The 20,433-nt window shown below is 43.0% G+C and overlaps 1 protein-coding gene across 5 annotated transcripts in view; it reads left to right on the forward strand.

The window, feature by feature from the left end:
• EMCN (endomucin) overlaps positions 1-20,433 on the forward strand; it is a 51,259-nt gene that overhangs the window by 22,518 nt on the left and 8,308 nt on the right. For all 5 annotated transcript variants that reach the window (XM_083756914.1, XM_083756915.1, XM_083756916.1 and 2 more), the window contains exons 7-10: positions 1,004-1,111; positions 16,227-16,277; positions 17,148-17,243; positions 19,625-19,649. In XM_083756914.1, coding sequence (XP_083613040.1) covers positions 1,004-1,111; positions 16,227-16,277; positions 17,148-17,243; positions 19,625-19,649 — 280 coding nt within the window. The remainder of the gene's footprint in view (positions 1-1,003; positions 1,112-16,226; positions 16,278-17,147; positions 17,244-19,624; positions 19,650-20,433) is intronic.

Here is a 20,433-nt window from a genome sequence, read left to right on the forward strand (position 1 = left end):
GACCAATGCCCTACCTTGGTATAAGGCAAGTTTCTTCTGCTCATATGTCATCTTGCAGCAGCCCTTGGGAAGGCTACAGATCCCAAGGGTTACTGCACCTTTTGTCCTGGCATGTTGTTACAAAGCATGATGAGGCAGGGAAGAGATAGATTTCCCCTCCTATTCTACCCTCTCCCATTGTGCCATGGCTACTCCCACCAGCCAGATAAGTAGAGGAAAATGTTCTACAGATGGGTTGTGGCGTTTGCCCTCCTAGGTGTGTGACATCATACTGGGTTCATAAGGAAAGGGTTAACTAATTGTAAAATGACTAACCAATGGGAACCCAAGGGGCCGAGTTAACTGTGTATACGGTTTAAGCAAAAAGGGGTTTTTTTTGGAGGAGTTAGAGTTAGGGTGGTTGAGAAGACAGTCTGGAGTTAGAAGAGACAGAGAAGATAAGTCTGTGGGTTGGGCTAGTCTGGTGTGAGAGAGTGAGAGAATTTGTTAAGAGGAGTCAGTCAAACAGTTGAGATAATCACTCAGAAGGTATTAGGAAGGCATAGGCCAGTAAAGAAACTAAGGTTAAGATACTGACAGGAATATTATCTGAGAAACCATAAACTTGTTAATGTTTCTACAATAAACTTGGTGGGTTTTTCTGGTTCACTTTTAACAACTGTCTGGACTCAGTATTCTACCAGAGAGTAATTGGTTGGTGGCAGCAGGGAAGCGAGCATAGTGGTGGCACAGGGACTTACGGTAAACGTCTGGGGATCCTGTGTGATCGTCACAGTGGTGGACTGGCAAAGAGGGGATTCACCTCTACCCTGCCCCTCCAGATTCACTTCCACACTATCTCACCAGATCTCTCAAGGTCTTATGAAAAGTCTGGAATGGGCATTCAGAAAGAGAGGGAGAGAAACTGCCTTTGTTTCTGACTGCAAGCAGTGCTTCCTACCTAGACAAGAGTCTAAACCTTAGGGTGGTGTTTGAGTTTAACATGAGATTTCCTTCCTTACAGATCAACATAACAAGACAACGACAACAACAAGGGCACTTCCCAGCAAGAAGGCCACTGAGAGAAGCATACAAGACACACTTCAAAAAGTAACTGAAGTTCCAACTGAAAGTAAGTAAAGATTGTCTCCTATTTTACCTCCAGACTGCCAGCATTTTGTGGGAGGGATTCCAGTGAATATGGAAAAATTAGCAATTGACATGGGTTAAAGTGCTTTATCCCCCTGGTGCATCAAATTCACTTCAAAAAACCAGTTTTGTATGTTGGGAAAGTTTTGGGGTAAATGCATTAAAATGTGTGGAATTAATAAATGATTAACAGGAACACCATTCTCCCATTCACACTGTGATTCCACTCCCCTTCCCTTCATGCTTTGTGGCAAACCATAATTTGATATTATATATACAAAGCAGCAAACTTTCAGCTTGCCCTACAATTCTGAGTTGATAATCGGGACTCATAAATGAGTCACATACGGAGCAGCCAGTCTGTGCTTTAAGTTCTTGAGATCTTCTACTTTTGTCCTTTCTTCATTATTGAATTTCTATCCCACCCTTCCTCCCCCAGGAGCCCAGGGCAGAAAACAGAAACACAAAAACACAAAAACAAAGCAAAAACATTTTAACACTGTAAAAACAATTTTAAAGCTGTTACAGTTTAAAACATCTAAAAATCGTTACAGTTAAAAATATTCTTTCATCCAACAGTCTTAGGGTTGCTACCAAATGCTGGGGTAAACAGGAATGTTTTCAAATGCTCCCTGAAGGCTCCAGAGGGTTCGGTTGGGCCCTTATACCTCTAATACACTTAAGACTAACACAGGAACACCACAGGGATGCGTACTTAGTCCGCTCCTTTATATTCTCTACACATACGATTGTGTCGCTGCTCACCCTAGTAATAGGGTTGTCAAATTTGCAGATGACACAACCGTGATTGGGCTCATCTCTGAAAGGGAGGGTGAAACGGACTATAGAGATGAGGTGGAGCGGCTGACAGAGTGGTGCAGAGCTAACAACTTGCTCATAAATACAAGGAAGACAAAGGAGCTTGTGGTGGACTTCAGGAGACAGAAGAGCAATGTCCAGCCACTTCTGATTGATGGGGTCTGTGTGGAGAGGGTAACAACGTTCAGATTTTTGGGTATTGAATTACAAGAGGATCTGTCCTGGAGTGTCAACACAAGGGGGCTTGTGAAGAAGGCGCAGCAGAGACTGTACTTTTTAAGAATCCTAAGGAAAAACCATCTTCCGCAGAAACTGCTGCTTGCCTTCTATCACTGTGCCATTGAGAGCGTGCTCACTTATGGCTTATGTGTGTGGTACTGTAGCACCCTGCTTGTGGTTAACGCTTAGCTGGAATGAAATATTCAACGCAGCAATAGAGAAATTAAAATAATAATTTATTTGTCAGACAAATAAATGAGAGGCTCAGTGGTATATGGTTACCAAGCTCTGGCCTGGCCTCTTGCCATCCTGGCCAGCACTTATATTCCCTTAATCCAGCCCCCTTTGCTCCTCCTGTGGCTGCCTCTGTCCAATCAGCCTGGTTGAAATTCCTATTGGCTGTTTGGTAGAACCAATCACAAAAGATACACCCACAAAAGATACACCCACTTCCTTGCCCTTATAAGGGAGACAAAGAGCTATATATAAATGACAAATAAGTAATAATATATCTTACATGGAATCTTAATTACTAGCTCACCTCTTGCCCTCCTTGCCCTATTGCCTTCTAAAACAAATGTTTAATCTTACATTTTTATGTTCAACAGATGTCAAGGATCTTGAGTTTCACATCAATATTGAAAGATTTCCTTCATTTGAAAGTTTCTAAACAAATGCCTGACAACCATATATATCAAGAGTGCTTGGATGGCGTCTTCTGTCTAGCAGGGGGGCTAGGCTGGTGGCTGACTTAATTTCAGGATAAATACAACTCTTACAACCATATGAAATAAGAATCTAGCATTCCTTAAATCCTTTGCATAATTACATTTAAGCCAATATATTTAAGCTAATATATTTCATTCACTTATCATAGGTAGCCTTTTAAAAGAATAAAGCCTTTGTAAAGTAAAAAGGAACTCAGTAAAAAACAGCTTTTAAAAAGAAGCCTCTTCAGTTTACACCTCCCCCCTTTCCCCCTCCTTTCCCAGCCAGCTAGATGCTTCTCCCATTAGCTCTTCCCAACAGCTTTAGAAAATTTCCCAAAAATGCTCTCTTTTCTTCTAGCCAAGCCAGTTGCCTTTTTCACTGCTCTTGGCCTTTCAACCTTGGAAAGAAGATCTGGCTCATTTTACTGAGAGGCACATTGGTATTATTTTACTATTTACCCTTGCCTTTAATTGTGTTTTCTCAGCCTTGGGGCAGCATATGTAATTCTCCCTTTTTTATGACTTTGAGAATTGTTTTTCTACTATAAATCAATGGGGCCCCCTTGTCTTAGGAGAAAAACCTCTTGCCAAGGTTCTTTCTGCCTGGCATGAAACATTTGAAAATCTAAGCCCATTTAATTTAGGAACCTGATCAAGATATAAGCCAATATAAGTCTTGATTAAAAATGCAGTCTATATTCAGATGCCACATTCCCCCCTTTCAAGCTCAAGGACCTTCATCCCAAGTGTCCTTGATAGCTTGACCTTCATCATATTCCTGAGGTAAAGCTCTGTATAGGGCCATGATATGAGGTAGAGTTTCATTTGAAACCATCTTGCTAATTGTACTTCTAAAACATGAAATGATACATGGCATCATACACAAAACCATTACCACTACTGTCAAGAAAAACAAGCAAGACAATAGTATCCCTTTGAGTCCTGCGACATTAGGTAACCAATTGGTGAGCCATCCCATATCCCATCCTTCCCATGTTTGTACTGGGACATGTGCTATATTCTCCATCTTTGTGGCCAACACACGGATTGCCTCACCATTATCTGAAATGTTAAAGCAACAGGCATTCCCTGTCAAGTTCAAGACTCCACATAGGCCTCCCTGCCTGGCAAGTACATAATCCATTCCCATTTTCAGCTGCAAAATGGCGGCTCTACTTTCATCCAACTGTTGTGCAATAAGTCTCAAACTCTGGGCCGTTGCATTGGTTACAAGTTCCACTACTGCTTGCAATCGAATTATTCTGTTTAGATTATAAATAGGATCCCGTGCCCCTTGTATGAGCTCACCAGGATTCCAGGAGGCAGGATCATAATAGGCTATAATGCGCTCTGGCGGCCAATCATCAGTACCGCTCCAACTTTGGGTACTTCCTCCTGCTATATGAGAAATATCAGCATTCCTTCGTGTTCGCCTGGCCGAACTAGTGGGCATAATCCACATTGGTGGTAATACCCAACCCAAGAAACAAGTCCCACTCCATTTGGAAGGGAGCTTTTTGTATGCCCATTCTCCACATATCCACCACAACCATCGGGTCTGAGGTTTTTGGTACGTGGAGTACAGAAGGCGAAATACCAAAAGAGGTAGAGAGTTCACAGTGCAGTATGTTAGATTGCCTTTTTCTGTCACAGTTATGTTCCACACCACTTTCCATGCGTGAATAAAAGGAGGTGCACAGGGCAAGGTATTCCGAGTTCGATAGGTAGTACCGTGTGCCCAGGTATGACTATTCTTAATATAATCCCAAGTATAGTGACAATGAGAAGAGCCTATCATGGGAGAATCAGCTGCATCTGATGATTTATGTACACAGAATTCCCCTTGTACAGGTATAACTCGTAATGGTTTAGTTGAGTTCCATCCGGGGAAATTCTGTATTTCTGTTTGGTGTGGCATTTCGCTTACCATACCAATGGCATCTAATGGTATCGGTAATAAGGGCATACCTCCCTCTGAATCATCTGGCCCAAGAGAGCAAACAAGGCAATTGGTCCTATTTGCAACATTGGCTACCATCTCAGCTAAGCCTACCCACATATTGTGGTCATGGCTGAATCCATATTTAGCCAATTTGGTCAGATTCAAGGACCCTTCCCCTTCCCAAGGGATCAGGATTAATAATAAAATCATGTTGATGTCTAGTATATGCATTCCTTCCACAAAAGATTACCTTATTGTGATAGCAAATAATTATTAGCCCCAATAATTCCCCCAGTGACAGAAATGGGGTACCACCAAGACCAAAACATATATCCCGAGGATCCCCAATGAGTAATATCTCTGATAATTGTTCCACAAGGGGGCAGTCAATCAACTGTATTAGAGAATCTTTCCGTTCACAGTCGCTGGTTCAGACGCTCCTCAAGCTTCAGGCGTGCGCAGGTCAGCCAGCTTCCAGGTTGTGGCTGCAGCAGGCCGGTCGTCAAATGTTGCCCGTGACCTAGCCCGTTCCCGGTAGGGCTAGATACAGGGGTTTTTGGAGAGAGTTAGTTTTAAAGGATTAGAGGGGTCACCTTTGCACGTCCAACTGCCTTCGGACTTCTTCAAACGAGAGTGATGAATCCAGGGGGTCACCTCAGCTACCTTCACCGCTGTTGGAGTAGAGAGCAAGACGGTGTAAGGTCCACGCCACTTTGGTGCAAGTGGATCACGTTTCCACTCTTTCACCCATACGCTATCGCCAGCCTGGAACTGATGAATCGGCTCGGCAATGCTGCACGGCGTGCGTTCGAGGGCCCACCTGTTAAGAGAAACAAAAACACGGGAGAGAGATTGCACTTGTCCCTGTGTCACATGATCTCCTATTTGTTTAAGGTCAGCTGGAATATCCTGAACAAAGGAGGGCGGTCTCCCATACAGGAGCTCAAAAGGTGACAACTTAAGTCTTTTTGTAGGTGCACACCGAACACGAAACAGTGTTATGGGTAACACATCTACCCATCCCAATCCCGTTTCCTGGGTTAATTTTGCCAATTGGGTTTTCAGAGTCCGATTCATTCTTTCAGTTTTCCCTGAACTCTGAGGCCTATATGCTGCATGCAGTCTCCATTTTACTTGTAGGACTCGACATACATCTTGTACTACTTGATCAATGAACGCTGGCCCATTATCACTTCCAATGCATCTAGGTAATCCAAACCTTGGGATCAATTCAGTGAGGAGTCTCTTAGTTACCTCTCGTGCCTTTTCAGTTCGGGTGGGAAAAGCTTCAACCCATCCGGTAAGAGTATCTACAAACACAAGGAGATACTTGAATCCCTTAGAAGGGACCAGCTCTGTGAAGTCCACAATTAGACTTTCCATGGGGACATATCCCACATGTTGAATTCCAGGAGGTTGTACTGGTCCCTGCCTGGGATTGTTTTTAGCACAAAGAACACATTTCTGTGAAATGCAAGTTGCTAATTGTGATAGATTAATAATATACAACTTCCGACTGAGACTCTCTCTGGTTGCAGTACCGCCAAGGTGAGTAGATTCATGATAATTTCTTACAATTGTGCCTGCTAGATGATGAGGTACATAAATCCTATTGTCCGGCAGGATCATCCAACCGTCCTTCATAACCGCTCCTTCCTGTTCAGCCCACTTCCTCTCTTCTGGGGTATAGTGAGGTTTAACTTCTTCTGGAACTACCTCTGGTATGAGGGCTGCTATAAATCCTCCCACAGGCTTTTGGGCTGCCTCTCGGGCTGCTTTGTCAGCAGCATGATTTCCTCTGGTTATTGGATCCCTTCCTCGTCCATGACCTTTGCAGTGCATTACAGCAATCTGTTCTGGAGCCCATACTGCTTCTAACAGGATTTCTACTTCAGGTCCATATTTCAAGGCCTTCCCGTGGGCTCCTATTAGACCTCTTTCTTTCCATAGAGCTCCATGTGCATGCAGGGTTAAGAAGGCATATTTAGAATCAGTATAGATGTTTGCCTTACATCCAGCTGCCAATTGCAGAGCTCTAGTTAAGCCTATAAGTTCAGCCTTTTGTGCTGATGTGCCAGCAGGCAAAGCTTCAGCTTCCACAACTTCCTCATTGGTGACCACAGCATATCCTGCTCGTCTGGCACCTTCATGAAGGTAACTGCTACCATCCGTATAATATACAACATCTGGATTTTTCAATGGTTCATCTTTCAGATCAGGTCTACTGGAATAAACTTCATCCATTATTTGGAGACAATCATGTGATTCCTCATCATCTACCTCTGGTAGGGGCAGCAAAGTCGCTGGATTGAGCATATTCACTACTCGTAGATGAATCCTGGGATTTTCACACAATAGGCCTTGGTATCTAGCCATCCTTGGGTTCGTTAGCCAATAACTACCCTTATATTCCATGAGTGTCAGAACAGCATGAGGTACATTCACATACATCGTCTGGCCGAAGGTAAATTTATCAGCTTCTTTGACAAGGCTTGCAGTGGCCGCTACTGCCCTTAGGCATGGAGGCCATCCTTTTGCTACTGAGTCCAATTGTTTAGACAAATAAGCTACTGGGCGGTTCCAACTTCCTAATCTCTGGGTCAGGACTGCAGCTGCAATCCCATTCTGTTCATGTACATACAGCTGAAAGGGTTTTTCCGAATTAGGCAATCCAAGGGCTGGGGCCTCCATAAGTCGTTGTTTGATAACTAAAAAGGCTTGTTTCTGCTCAGGTCCCCATACGAATGGGTCCTTTTCTGCACCTCGAGTGCTTTCATGTAAGGGCTTGGCCAGACTGCTGAAATCAGGTATCCATAGTCTACAAAACCCTGCTGTTCCCAGGAATCCTCTAAGTTGTTTTCTTGTGGTAGGTTCCTTGATAAGGCAAATAGCTTCTTTCCTCTCTGGTCTCAATGCTCGTTGTTGGTGTGAGATGTCAAAGCCCAAATATTTGACCTTTTCTAAACATAACTGTGCCTTTTTCTGGGAAACTCGGTAGCCAGCTTCCCAGAGCAAGTGGAGCAGTTCCTCTGTCCCTTCTTTACAGGTATTAAAATCATTTGCCGCTAGTATAAGATCATCTACATATTGCAGAACCACCTTTTCTCCCGGTATTGAGGGGTAACTTGTTAGATCCTTCGCCAAGGCAGTGCCAAATAAAGTTGGGGAATTTTTAAATCCCTGGGGCAATCTTGTCCAGGTTAGCTGGCCTTTTGTTCCTGTTAAAGGGTCTTCCCACTGGAAGGCAAATATAGGTTGGCTCTGTGGTGCCAGCCGGCAACAGAAGAATGCATCTTTCAAGTCCAATACAGTAAAAAATGTTGCTTCTGGTGGGATCAAACTCAACAAGGTATATGGGTTTGGTACATTTGGGTGCAAGGTCTCGATAGCCTGGTTTACGAGCCTCAAGTCCTGCACTGGCCTGTATTCATCTGTCCCAGGTTTTCGAACAGGCAAAAGGGGTGTGTTCCATTCTGATTGGCAAGGCTTAAGCAGACCATATTTTAATAGGCGGTCCAAATGTTTCTGGATGCCCTCTGCTGCTCGCCGGGGTAAGGGATATTGCTTTACAGATACGGGGGTAGCCATAGGTTTTAGGGTTACTACAATTGGAGCTATATTCTTAGCCATTCCTGGTGGGCTATTTTCGGCCCATACTCCTGGTGGCACTTGTAGAGTTCGGAGGAGCTTGTTTAATTCTGTATCCAATGTGGGTTGGACTTGCAGGGCTGACATTAGGCGCCATGATTGTTCCTTAGGTACTGAGAGGGTAATTATTCCTGCTGCTTTTGATGGCAGTTTCATTTCTGGACCTCGAGGAGTGAAGGTGATTTGGGCCTGCAATTTGGACAGCATATCTCTGCCTAAGAGAGGTATTGGACACTCAGGTATATACAAAAACTGATGGGTTAAACGATGTCCCCCAATCTGGCATTCCAAAGGTTGGAGGAAAGACCTCTTAGCTGACTGTCCAGTGGCACTTTTAATGACTACACTTTTGGATGCCTTTTTCTGCAATAGTTCTGGGAGTACTGAGTATTCAGCCCCAGTATCAATCATAAAGTCTATTAAATGGCTCCCTAATTGAATCGTGACCGTGGGCTCCTGGAAGCCTAACTTTATGGAGTCCGGTCGTTCCTAGTCTTGAGTAAAATCCTCTTCTGCCAGTCCAATGAAATTGTCTCTATTCTGTCCTTGTCCTGGTCTCTGATATCTTCCATTTCGGATCATTCCCCGTCCCCGTCCCTGGTTTCTTGGGCCGGAGCCTGGGCCTGGGCCTGGGCCTGGGCCTGGGCGTACTTCTTCCAACCTCAGGGGTTCAGGACACTCCCGCTTCCAATGACCCTCCTTCTTGCAATTTGCACATTGATTCCTTCCCAGTGGTGGATTCCTTCCTCGCCCTCTCCCTCCATTTAAGGGGCGGTGGTCTTGCTTCACTGCTGTGGCTAGCATTACCATCTTTTCCTTCTGCCACTTCTTCTTCTCTTGCTTCTCAGCCTCATCCCTATTCCGATAAACTCGGCGTGCAATGGCCATAATTTGGCTCATCAGCATCCCTTCCCATCCTTCTGATTTCTGAATTTTCTTACGAATATCAGAAGCGCACTGGGCCACAAATGTAGCAGTAATCATTCTGCTGTTTTCAGGGGCTTCAGGGTCAAAAGGAGTCCATATACGATAGGCTTCTTGCAGCCTCTCTAAAAAGTCTCCTGGACTCTCATTTGGTTTCTGTTCTACTTCTGAGACTTTAGACATATTAGTGGGCTTCTGGCATGCCCTGCGGATACCTTGCACAAGCGTCTGGCGGTAGGTGGTAAGTCTGGCCAGGTGAATTCCATTGTTTGGATCCCAATTAGGATCTTCCAAGGGAAAGTTATCTTGGAGATGACGGTCAATATTAAAAATATTTCCCACTCTGGCCTGCTCACGCAAATATATCTGTGCCTTTTCAATTATGTCTCTCCTTTCCTCAGTGGTGAAAAGAGTATTTAGGAGCTGGCGACAATCTGTCCAAGTAGGGCTATGAGTATTTACTATTGAAGTCACCAAGTCCATCATAGCCTGAGGTTTTTCTGCAAAAGATGGGGTGTGTGTTTTCCAATTCATCAAATCTGTAGTTGTGAATGGAATATATTGCAGGGTCGAAGTTCGAGGTGGCCGTGGTCCGGGTTGCCCGTTAACCAGCGCAGGCTCCTCAAGTGCATCAAATACTCTTCTAAGAGGGGCTACTACGTGATCTTTCTCTTCGCTTTGCTCTAGGGGCCTCAAATCATAGGGGATGGTATTTGTCCCAAGGCGTTCTTTTAGCAGCTTTATACGCCTGGCTGTATTGCTTGCTGACCGATTAAGGTCTCCCTGTAACTTCTGTAATATTTCTCTGGGACTTGGATGTACAGGGGTTTGGGGTGGGCAATCAGTTGTTCCACTAAAGGAGACTGTAGATGCAGGTCTATTAGGAGTCACAGGTGGAATAACCACTTCTGCTTGGGCTTTATTATAGGACTCCAATGCCTCCTGAAGATATTTATCATAATCTATCAAGGAATCAAGCTCTGTGACTCCACTCCCATTATTCATTCCACTTTCTTGCCTTGGGGTTACAACTGGCGGAGTGTTTGAATTAAGCTCCCTTCGATGTGGAGCATAGGGTGGAGGTGGAAGCACCTCTTCCTCTGGTCCCTCAAAAATGGGTTTGAGTTTATTTGGCAAGATTCCTTTCCTAGCTTCAGCTTTTACAGCCAATAATTTGCATCGTTTGACTTTGCATTCCCTTATCCATGGAGGATTTTTATTTAATGTGCTCAGCCAGGAATCTATATATGGAAATTGTTCTGGGCACCCTCCAGTTTCTTTGGCGATATTAGACCAAAGTTTGCTTACTAAATTTATATCAAAAGTTCCCTGAGATGGCCATTCAGTATTTTGTTTCGGCCATTCTAGTTCACATAACGTTCTCAAGCGCTCTGGCGTCATTTTGACTCCATATGCCCCTGAGAAGGCTTTCTTAAAATTATTTAACATACACTCAAGAGGTGTATTTTCCCCCTTTGAACCCCCAACTCCCATTGTATGGCCCTGTGAAGTATCCACTCAGTCACTCCACACTCAGGTCAGCTACAGATTGCTCTGTACTTTCTCACACATACAATGCGCTAGATACTTCACCACACTCTACCTCCCAATTTTCCCTTTTCCTCCACCAGACCAACATCTGATGTACCCAACCACCTAGCGTACTCAGTTTCCCCTTACTGAGACGCAGAAGTTTGATCAAGACTTCTCTTCCTCCCAATTAATTGGAGGGCCAAAAATCCCTTTGTGCACTTACCCTTGGTTGGTTCCCTGTTTCCCCCCGGTCCGTCGCCGCCAATGAGCAGGGTATCAGACAGACGAGTCTTCTGCGTTCCCCCTGGAAAAATTTACCAGTGCCCGCTGGGTAAGCAGTGGTCCTCTCTCTTGTACCCTGCCCAGTAGGGCGAAGGGGCTGCGTTCCAGCAGACCACTTATCCGAGTCACAGTGGCACCATAAAATGTAGCACCCTGCTTGTGGTTAACGCTTAGCTGGAATGAAATATTCAACGCAGCAATAGAGAAATTAAAATAATAATTTATTTGTCAGACAAATAAATGAGAGGCTCAGTGGTATATGGTTACCAAGCTCTGGCCTGGCCTCTTGCCATCCTGGCCAGCACTTATATTCCCTTAATCCAGCCCCCTTTGCTCCTCCTGTGGCTGCCTCTGTCCAATCAGCCTGGTTGAAATTCCTATTGGCTGTTTGGTAGAACCAATCACAAAAGATACACCCACAAAAGATACACCCACTTCCTTGCCCTTATAAGGGAGACAAAGAGCTATATATAAATGACAAATAAGTAATAATATATCTTACATGGAATCTTAATTACTAGCTCACCTCTTGCCCTCCTTGCCCTATTGCCTTCTAAAACAAATGTTTAATCTTACATTTTTATGTTCAACAGATGTCAAGGATCTTGAGTTTCACATCAATATTGAAAGATTTCCTTCATTTGAAAGTTTCTAAACAAATGCCTGACAACCATATATATCAAGAGTGCTTGGATGGCGTCTTCTGTCTAGCAGGGGGGCTAGGCTGGTGGCTGACTTAATTTCAGGATAAATACAACTCTTACAACCATATGAAATAAGAATCTAGCATTCCTTAAATCCTTTGCATAATTACATTTAAGCCAATATATTTAAGCTAATATATTTCATTCACTTATCATAGGTAGCCTTTTAAAAGAATAAAGCCTTTGTAAAGTAAAAAGGAACTCAGTAAAAAACAGCTTTTAAAAAGAAGCCTCTTCAGTTTACACCTCCCCCCTTTCCCCCTCCTTTCCCAGCCAGCTAGATGCTTCTCCCATTAGCTCTTCCCAACAGCTTTAGAAAATTTCCCAAAAATGCTCTCTTTTCTTCTAGCCAAGCCAGTTGCCTTTTTCACTGCTCTTGGCCTTTCAACCTTGGAAAGAAGATCTGGCTCATTTTACTGAGAGGCACATTGGTATTATTTTACTATTTACCCTTGCCTTTAATTGTGTTTTCTCAGCCTTGGGGCAGCATATGTAATTCTCCCTTTTTTATGACTTTGAGAATTGTTTTTCTACTATAAATCAATGGGGCCCCCTTGTCTTAGGAGAAAAACCTCTTGCCAAGGTTCTTTCTGCCTGGCATGAAACATTTGAAAATCTAAGCCCATTTAATTTAGGAACCTGATCAAGATATAAGCCAATATAAGTCTTGATTAAAAATGCAGTCTATATTCAGATGCCACAGTACGGAAGCTGTACTACCCAGGACAGGATGGTGTTGTGCAGAGTTGTTAAGGCAGCAGAGAGCATTGTTGGCTGCCCACTCTCCACCTTAGAGCAGATTTATGCCACAAGGTGCCATAGGAAGGCACTGGACATAGTAAAAGATCCATCGCATCCTGGTCACTGTCTCTTCGAGCTCCTGCCGTCGGGACGGAGATACAGGACGATGATGACAAGAACGAGCCGTCTCAAGAACAGCTTCTTCTCCAGAGCGATCTCAGCCCTGAATGGGAAACCTGGACTTTGAAGTCATCTAATCTTCCTTGCTGTATTATATTATATTGTTTTAATTAGTGTTTTTATAGTTGTTCTGATTTTAAGTGGAGTGCCCTATCTGGGTGGATGGAGCAGCCAAGTAATTTCGTTGTCCCTGAGAGGGGGCAATGACAATAAAGATATTATTATTATTATTATTATTATTATTATTATTATTATTATTATAAAGGACCTTCCCCACAGTGGGTTCATTTGTAACCACTTTCGGCAGGTTTTATTTCTATAATTTGGAGAATTGGGAAGTTTAGAACAACATATGTATGTGTCATTTTTTAAAAATGAAAAAGTGTAGATCTTGTTTGAGCTCCTCCACCTCCAAATTACAAAAACATACTTTGTGTATTTTAGCATCCCCTTTGAGCAATCAGTCAGGAGCGTACTTGAGCTTAGCTTCATTTGGTTGCCATCCAAAAAGGAAGGGGGGAAAGAAACAAACGGAAGAAGACTGCAGTTGTTTAGCCATTTGAGAACACAATGGAGGGAGGTTGGTTTGGGGTCTCTGTCTCCCATGCCATCTGCTGGTCTGTTAACCACCTACTAGAATGAGGCAAGGCAGCAATGCAAAAAAGAAGGGGGAAAACAGGAGGCTTTCTCTCTCCCCGCTTCATAGCTCATTGCCCAACAACAACTTATTCCAGACAATATTGCCCTCCTCATTTTTCAGTAATGAGTCTGGAAGTCTTCCCAGATTCTTTTTATAGGGCAGCTGCCCCTCTAAACTCACAGCCCCCAAAGGAGCATGAGGTTGACATGGAAGAGGCATCGAACAAGTTCAATAAGTCTGCCAGTCATTGTCAATTTCTTGGGCTTTCTATAGCGATGACGGATGCGGTGCAAATTGCTCATTAAAGGTGAACTGAAAAGCATGATACTGTTGACCAGATATGCCTAACAGCACAAGGATATAAACAGCAGCTTGAGATTACTTGTCCATCTAGATAAACACAGTAGGGCTTATTCTGACTGATGGCAACAGTCTGGTGGCTACAGGAGATCCTTTAGGTCAGGTCTGGGGAACCTTTGGACTTCCAGATGTTGCTCAGCTACAACCAACTTCAGCCCTAGCAAGCATGGCCAATGTTGGGGGATGATGGGAGTTCTGATTCAGCAACATCTGGAAGGCCAAATGTCCCCTTCACCTACTCTATGTGACCTCAGGAGATACCAACAATTTAACCTGCAGCTTTATAGCAAGGGTGGGGAGAGTTTTTGCAGCCCAAGGATTGGACTCCCCCTTGGTCAGCCCTTCAGGGGAACACGGCAGTGGCCAAGACAACAGTGAATGTGGCCAATGTGAGCATTTTAGCTTTTTCCAAGCCTTGCTGCTGACGGATGGTTACCCATTCCCCCCTCTGCTGCTTTTTCCAGGAGGACCTTCCTTTCCTCTGAAGCTATGAAAATGGTTCCATCACGCTGCAGTTAGGCTTGGAAAAAGCCTTCCATTGGTTCCAATAGAAGGCTTTCTTCCAGCCTTGTTGCATCAGGAAGGGGCAGATGAGACTCTGTTGGCTGGGGGGGGGGGGAGTGTGGCAGCAGGAGCTCTTACGGCCTGCAAGTTAGTGATTCCACACGCTTGTTTTACAGGCCTTTGCAGACAACGTTTATGTTCTGCTACCGTGCTATAGGGCATTCAATTCTCAGCCATATGGCAAACTTACCTTTCACAAATGGAGGGAAAAGAAACCCTAGGAATAAATACAATGATCACGATTCACAACAGAATTTATAGTAAGGTTGCAGTCCTTTGATATGCCCTATTTTGGTAAATACTGACAAAAATATAGGAATTAAAGCATCTCAGAAACTTGAGGAGGTTAATATGTGAGCTTTTTATTTTTTAAAAAATTCACCTGGGATTCAGATAATAAGGTAAAGGTTAGTGTGAACTGAGAAATGCTTTCACTCAAGAAAGAAAGTAAAACAGATGCATATTTTTAAGACAATAACATCACCTAGAATGTAGGTTTCTTAAGTGTATATGAAAATTCAAGAAAACATAATAATGGATGCCAGATTATTTTTCAAATAAATAATATCACATAGTAGGGAGGCAGAAAACTGCTGACCAGCATAAGATTTTGGTTAATTCAATAAGGTTGAACCTGGATCAGCAAAAAATGTAATCTAGTTTTAATGAGACCAGCAATGTCAATGAAGAGGGCTATAACAAAATCCCTGAAAAGCATTAAATAAGCCATATGCTATTGGGGTGTGTGTGTGTGTGTGTGTGTGCGCGCGCGCGCGTGTGTGTGTGTAAGGGGGGAGAGATCTGTGAAGTTGAGGTACTTGGATTTAATTCAGTCTAAATCTCTTGGAAGCAAATTATATTTAGTTGGCTTAAATTCTAAGCACTCAAAATGGAATCAGGGGAGTGAAATTGGGTTATATCCAAGTGGACTCGGCTAATATTTGAGTTATAGATCGTTCCTAGCTTGGGATGGAAAAGAAATTTGATTCAGTTCATATTTTAAGCCATATCCACCCGATTTGCTCTTTTTAAAACAACACATGAACTGAAGTACAGCCATCCTTCTCCAACTTTTTCAAGGAAGTTCATCGCTCAAGCAGTATATGTATACTTTAGGGTAAAATGTGCAGACCCATATATTAGTGAAAATAACATGCAAAAATGGGGAAACAGATTTGCAAAAATGTGTACATTAAGCAAAACCAGGGCTTTTTTTTCCAGCCAGAACTCACTGGAATGCAGTTCAGGCACCTCTCAAGTGTGCACCATTGTCATTCTAAGAGAAGAAGGGAGGTGTTTGTGGAGAGTTACGGCACTTCTTTTTCTCGAAAAATAGCACTGAGCAAAACTGTGTACAAAAAGGTGTCTTTTGGGAGAAATTTGTTACTAAAATGCTGGTGAATTTTCCGATGACAAAAATAAAAAATCGCAAACTACTGTGGAAATGTGGAGAACTGACACTTGGAAAATGAGAAGGGAAAGAGGCGGAACCAAAGCAGCTTCTCTTGTCAGAATAGTATCATAATAATTGCTCTTAAGTCTACTGGTGACTTGGAACTGGACAGCAGTGGGATGCGGGGAGATAAGAAAGTTGCAGTTGTGTTCATCTAAGGGCAGCCCTGTTTTGGGAAGCTTTTAATGATTAATAGATTTTAGTATTTGGTTGGAAGCCGCCCAGAGTGGCGGGGTATAAATAAATTATTATTATTATTATTATTATTATTATTATTATTATTATTATTATTATTCAACTGCTAGCTGAATTATTATTTTTTAAGCAGAAACCATGAGAGTGAATGTTTTACTTTAATCACAGTTTTTCTTTCTCGTAGGCAACACTGTAAATGCACACGCCGAAAAACAGGATCACCCCTCTTATACCAGTAAGTACACTGAGTGTGGTGGTTTTATGGCAGCTGCCGAAATAAATTTGTCAGCAACTTAACTTCAGTCCTTGGTGGACAGTGAACCTAATTACAGAAAGCTGTCTACCTGCCTGCATAAGAGCTATCTGCAAGAGAGACAGGCTCTAATGAGAGCAGAACTGACATCGCCTTTCACCCTCTGAGCCCTGAAATTATTCTTGAGGATGGAGGTCAAAGCTGCAGTATCATGCAAGTGATAACCCTGGATCAGGTCATTCTTACAGAGAGCATGAACAGGGGGGATATGTCTGCCCAATAACATCACAAATACAACATAAATCATAGAGAATAATTAACAAATCATCAGTAAAACAATGTGTGGCATTTGCCTCCTATCAAAGGCAGCAGTTCAGTCCTGGACAAAGAAACCCACACACACACAAACATAACGTAATGACATAACATAGGATAACAACATAACGTAACATGCACGCACAATGCAATGCACACAAACAAATTGGAATTTTACTGCAGTCACTGCTGACACTTTTTTGTAATCTCATCCTTAATTCTCCTAGGAAAAGTGTTATACACCTTTAGGCCTGTCAAGGAAGGGTATATATGGACGCAGGCCTCGCAGCAAGGATATTGCTGTTTACTGCAGAGGGAGGAAGTCAGGTTATGGTCTTTCATAATGGCTGTAAGCCTGCCACCCAGTGGTTGCACTGGAAAATAGGAAAGCTGGGAAATTAGGTAAGAATTTCCACTGCAGGCACTGTGTAGAAAGGGGTCAGGGCGGAACATGTTTTGCGTGTTTTTTTTCTTTTGAAAAAGAATCTAAGATGTTGACATGTATGAATTAAAACAGTTTTTCTCCATTGCATGCAGCCATTATTTTGCCGGTCATCATTGCCTTGATAGTCATATCCCTTTCCGTATTCCTTCTGGTGACTTTGTACAGAATGTGCTTGAAGACAACTCCAGGTATCTATTCAACTTTTAACCCAAATATATATATATATATATATTGAATTCTATTTCCCGTTTTAATTTCAGCTGCAGCATATTTGTTAGAATATTTTTGAACTGATTGGGATTTTTTGCGATTTGTAATCATGATGTTCAACATGTTGCACTGAGTTCTTGCTTATCCAGCCTAAGCATCATCAACCAGCCTCCTTGCCTCAAGAGGGAGCTGTCAGCAGGCTTTTGGACACCCCACGGTTTGCAGAAGAACAGGAAACGAGTCCTATGAAGACTGAGCATGCTCAGTCTTTGCGGAATAATGACTGATTGCAGAGGGTAACTGTACTGCAGAGGGTAGCTAGAATCCCAAACATCAGCTCTATTCACAGCAATATTAAGTTGCAGATCAACATACCCATGACTAAACAAAAAAAGCTTCGGTCTCTCTTCCCTGGGGGGTTGGCCATATGAGTTTGTATTTTATTCTGTATCTATGTTATGGGTCGTTGGACAGTAATAAAGATTATATATATATATATATATATATATATATATATATATGCAGGTTTTGGTGTCCTCGGGTGTCTTCCCGTGTAAAAGTTGGGGTGTCTAGGCGACGTTTCGACGAGGTCTCACTCGTCATCTTCAGGCTGGTGCTTTCGGCTTCTTGTTACTGGAACAGAGCGGGATCTCAATGTTTGAGTTCCTATAAATACTGTAGAGGGGGTGTGGTGTCTAGCCTCCAATGTTCTGGGCAGAGAGGAAGTTCCCAGGCTAGTGTGCCTTTTCTTCTTTTGTTCCTTAATTACTTGAGAGATACCTTGAGTGATTTCTTGAGTGATATCCTGAGTACCACTTAGGTGGGTCATTAGGTGTGGATTAGTTGCTAAAGTCTTTGTGTCTTGACCTCTTGAACTTTGTGAAGAGTTTTCTTGAGAAGATGGCTGTATTGCACTTAGTTGTGCTTTGGCTTGGCTTCGTGTATAGGGGCGAGCTGTGGTTTTGTGGCTTGTGTCAGCCAGATCTGTGTAGGGATTGCAGGGGGGTGCAGCATCCGGAGGTGCCACCATGGATTGGCTACTGGATGGTGTCAGTAATTCATCTGTGGAGAGGGTCTGGGTTTGGGTCTGGTGTGGTTGATTGGTGTTGGCGTTCTGTGTGCCTCTGGATCTGGTGTCAGTTTTTGTGGGGAGGGCTAATTTCCAGATGTCTGGCAAGCGGGATGTGTCGTCACGCTTGTTCATGTTGTGAGGGTGTTTCTCTATCTCGATGGCTTCCATGATTATTCTCTTGTGGTGATGTTCCGTGTTAAAGAGCAATTTGGAATCTGCAAAATTAATCCATCTCTTCACACGTACACTCTTCACACCTGTACCCGTGAAAATCTACGAAAGCATATATATATATATATATATATATATATATATATGCTTTCGTAGATTTTCACGGGTACAGGAATGCAGGTTTTGGTGTCCTCGGGTGTCTTCCCGTGTAAAAGTTGGGGTGTCTAGGCGACGTTTCGACGAGGTCTCACTCGTCATCTTCAGGCTGGTGCTTTCGGCTTCTTGTTACTGGAACAGAGCGGGATCTCAATGTTTGAGTTCCTATAAATACTGTAGAGGGGGTGTGGTGTCTAGCCTCCAATGTTCTGGGCAGAGAATATATATATATTCAGATGCAAGGGGGAATAGGGAGGATTCAATTCAGTTCACATTTAAAGGCGTTTCTGCCTAATTCACACTTTCTGAAACAATATGCAAACTAAAACACAGCCAGCCTTCAAAATTTACACTTCTCAGAATTTTGCAATGCAGTTCTCCTGCCAAGTAACGTGTACAACAATACATATGTTAGGGTAAAGTGTGTGACAACATGCATAGATTAGTGAAGATAACATACAAAAATGCACTATATTAGAGAAATTATAAGTATTATGGGAAATATACTTTGCAACTAATATGTATATTAGGCAAAAGTACATACTAGAAAATAAGGGTGTAACTACTTTTATTCTGAATTTTGATTTGTTTTAACCCACTCTGGGGCTTGCTGCTGAGCTAATATGGAAAGGTAGAGAACTGAAGATTTGAAACCTGAGGGATTGTGAGAAACTGTAATTCACATATTTACCCATCCATACTCAGAAAAGAGGCGGTAGTTAGGCTCCCATTCTTATTGCTCCAGAGATCGCTTACAACTGTATAACCCTAGCAAGTAAATCATTCCTTATTGCCAAATTCAGTGAATGCTCACATAGCATGATTATTCTGATATGCAAGAAGGAGAAAATCCTGGCATTTGAAAGAGTTACATGTGATGGAGAAGACTAGGTAGGAATCTTACTCCCTGACAATTAGCGCTGGGATATCCATATCATGTGAATCTCCTTTTCCTTTCAGAGAGACAAGAAAACGGAACTGAACAGTAAGTTGTTTTCCTTTCCTCCCATCCTATGCTAATATAAAGGTGCCTTATGGAAGCAGTCCCTTGAAGGCAGCGAGAGCCAGGATAGTACCCTCCAGATGCTGTGGGGCTCCCCACACCCATCAGGATGAGAGTCGTAGCCTCACATTGGCTACCTCTGCTATAATGGTCCAGGTTTTGAAAATAACTAGGCCATTCTGCCACTAGTTCAGCAATCTTGCAATTCCTGTCCCTGCAACCCAGCCGTGCATGTTCTTCAAATTCAGAAGAACCCCACTGTGGCACTGGCTTTCTGACAGTTTCTTTTGAGATACAAATCTGGACTTATCAAGAAGGTCTTGACATCTCTACAGTACATGGTCAGGGTCATTCCCATAAATGAGAGAGAGACGAGAGATTTGCAGAAGTCCGTTCACAAAAATACACTCTGACACGGTCCTTCATGATTTGTGTGCATTGCCTCTTCATATTTGTCACTATGTGAGAACAAAACACACCTGATGTCTGCACAGATTCATGCAGCTTTATCAGCGTGCCTCCTCTATTCAGTAGCTATCAGCCTCTGTAATAACCAGTGTGGGCTTGTTTGGGAGATAAAACTTCAGAATGAGGGCAGCTGGGAAGATTGATTTCTATCACTCCCCTGACAACAGAGAGCCAGGCAACATCTTTCTTCCATAACTGCTTCATGGAATCATGGAGCTGGGATGGTCAACTGCAAATGCAGAAAATTGGCTGCTACAGAATCCCTCGTAGCCTTTTAAAAGGTTATTAAGCCTCTGCT

The sequence above is a fragment of the Podarcis gaigeae genome, assembly GCF_964106915.1.
Source record: "Podarcis gaigeae genome assembly, chromosome: 9".
Classification (NCBI taxonomy): domain Eukaryota; kingdom Metazoa; phylum Chordata; class Lepidosauria; order Squamata; family Lacertidae; genus Podarcis; species Podarcis gaigeae.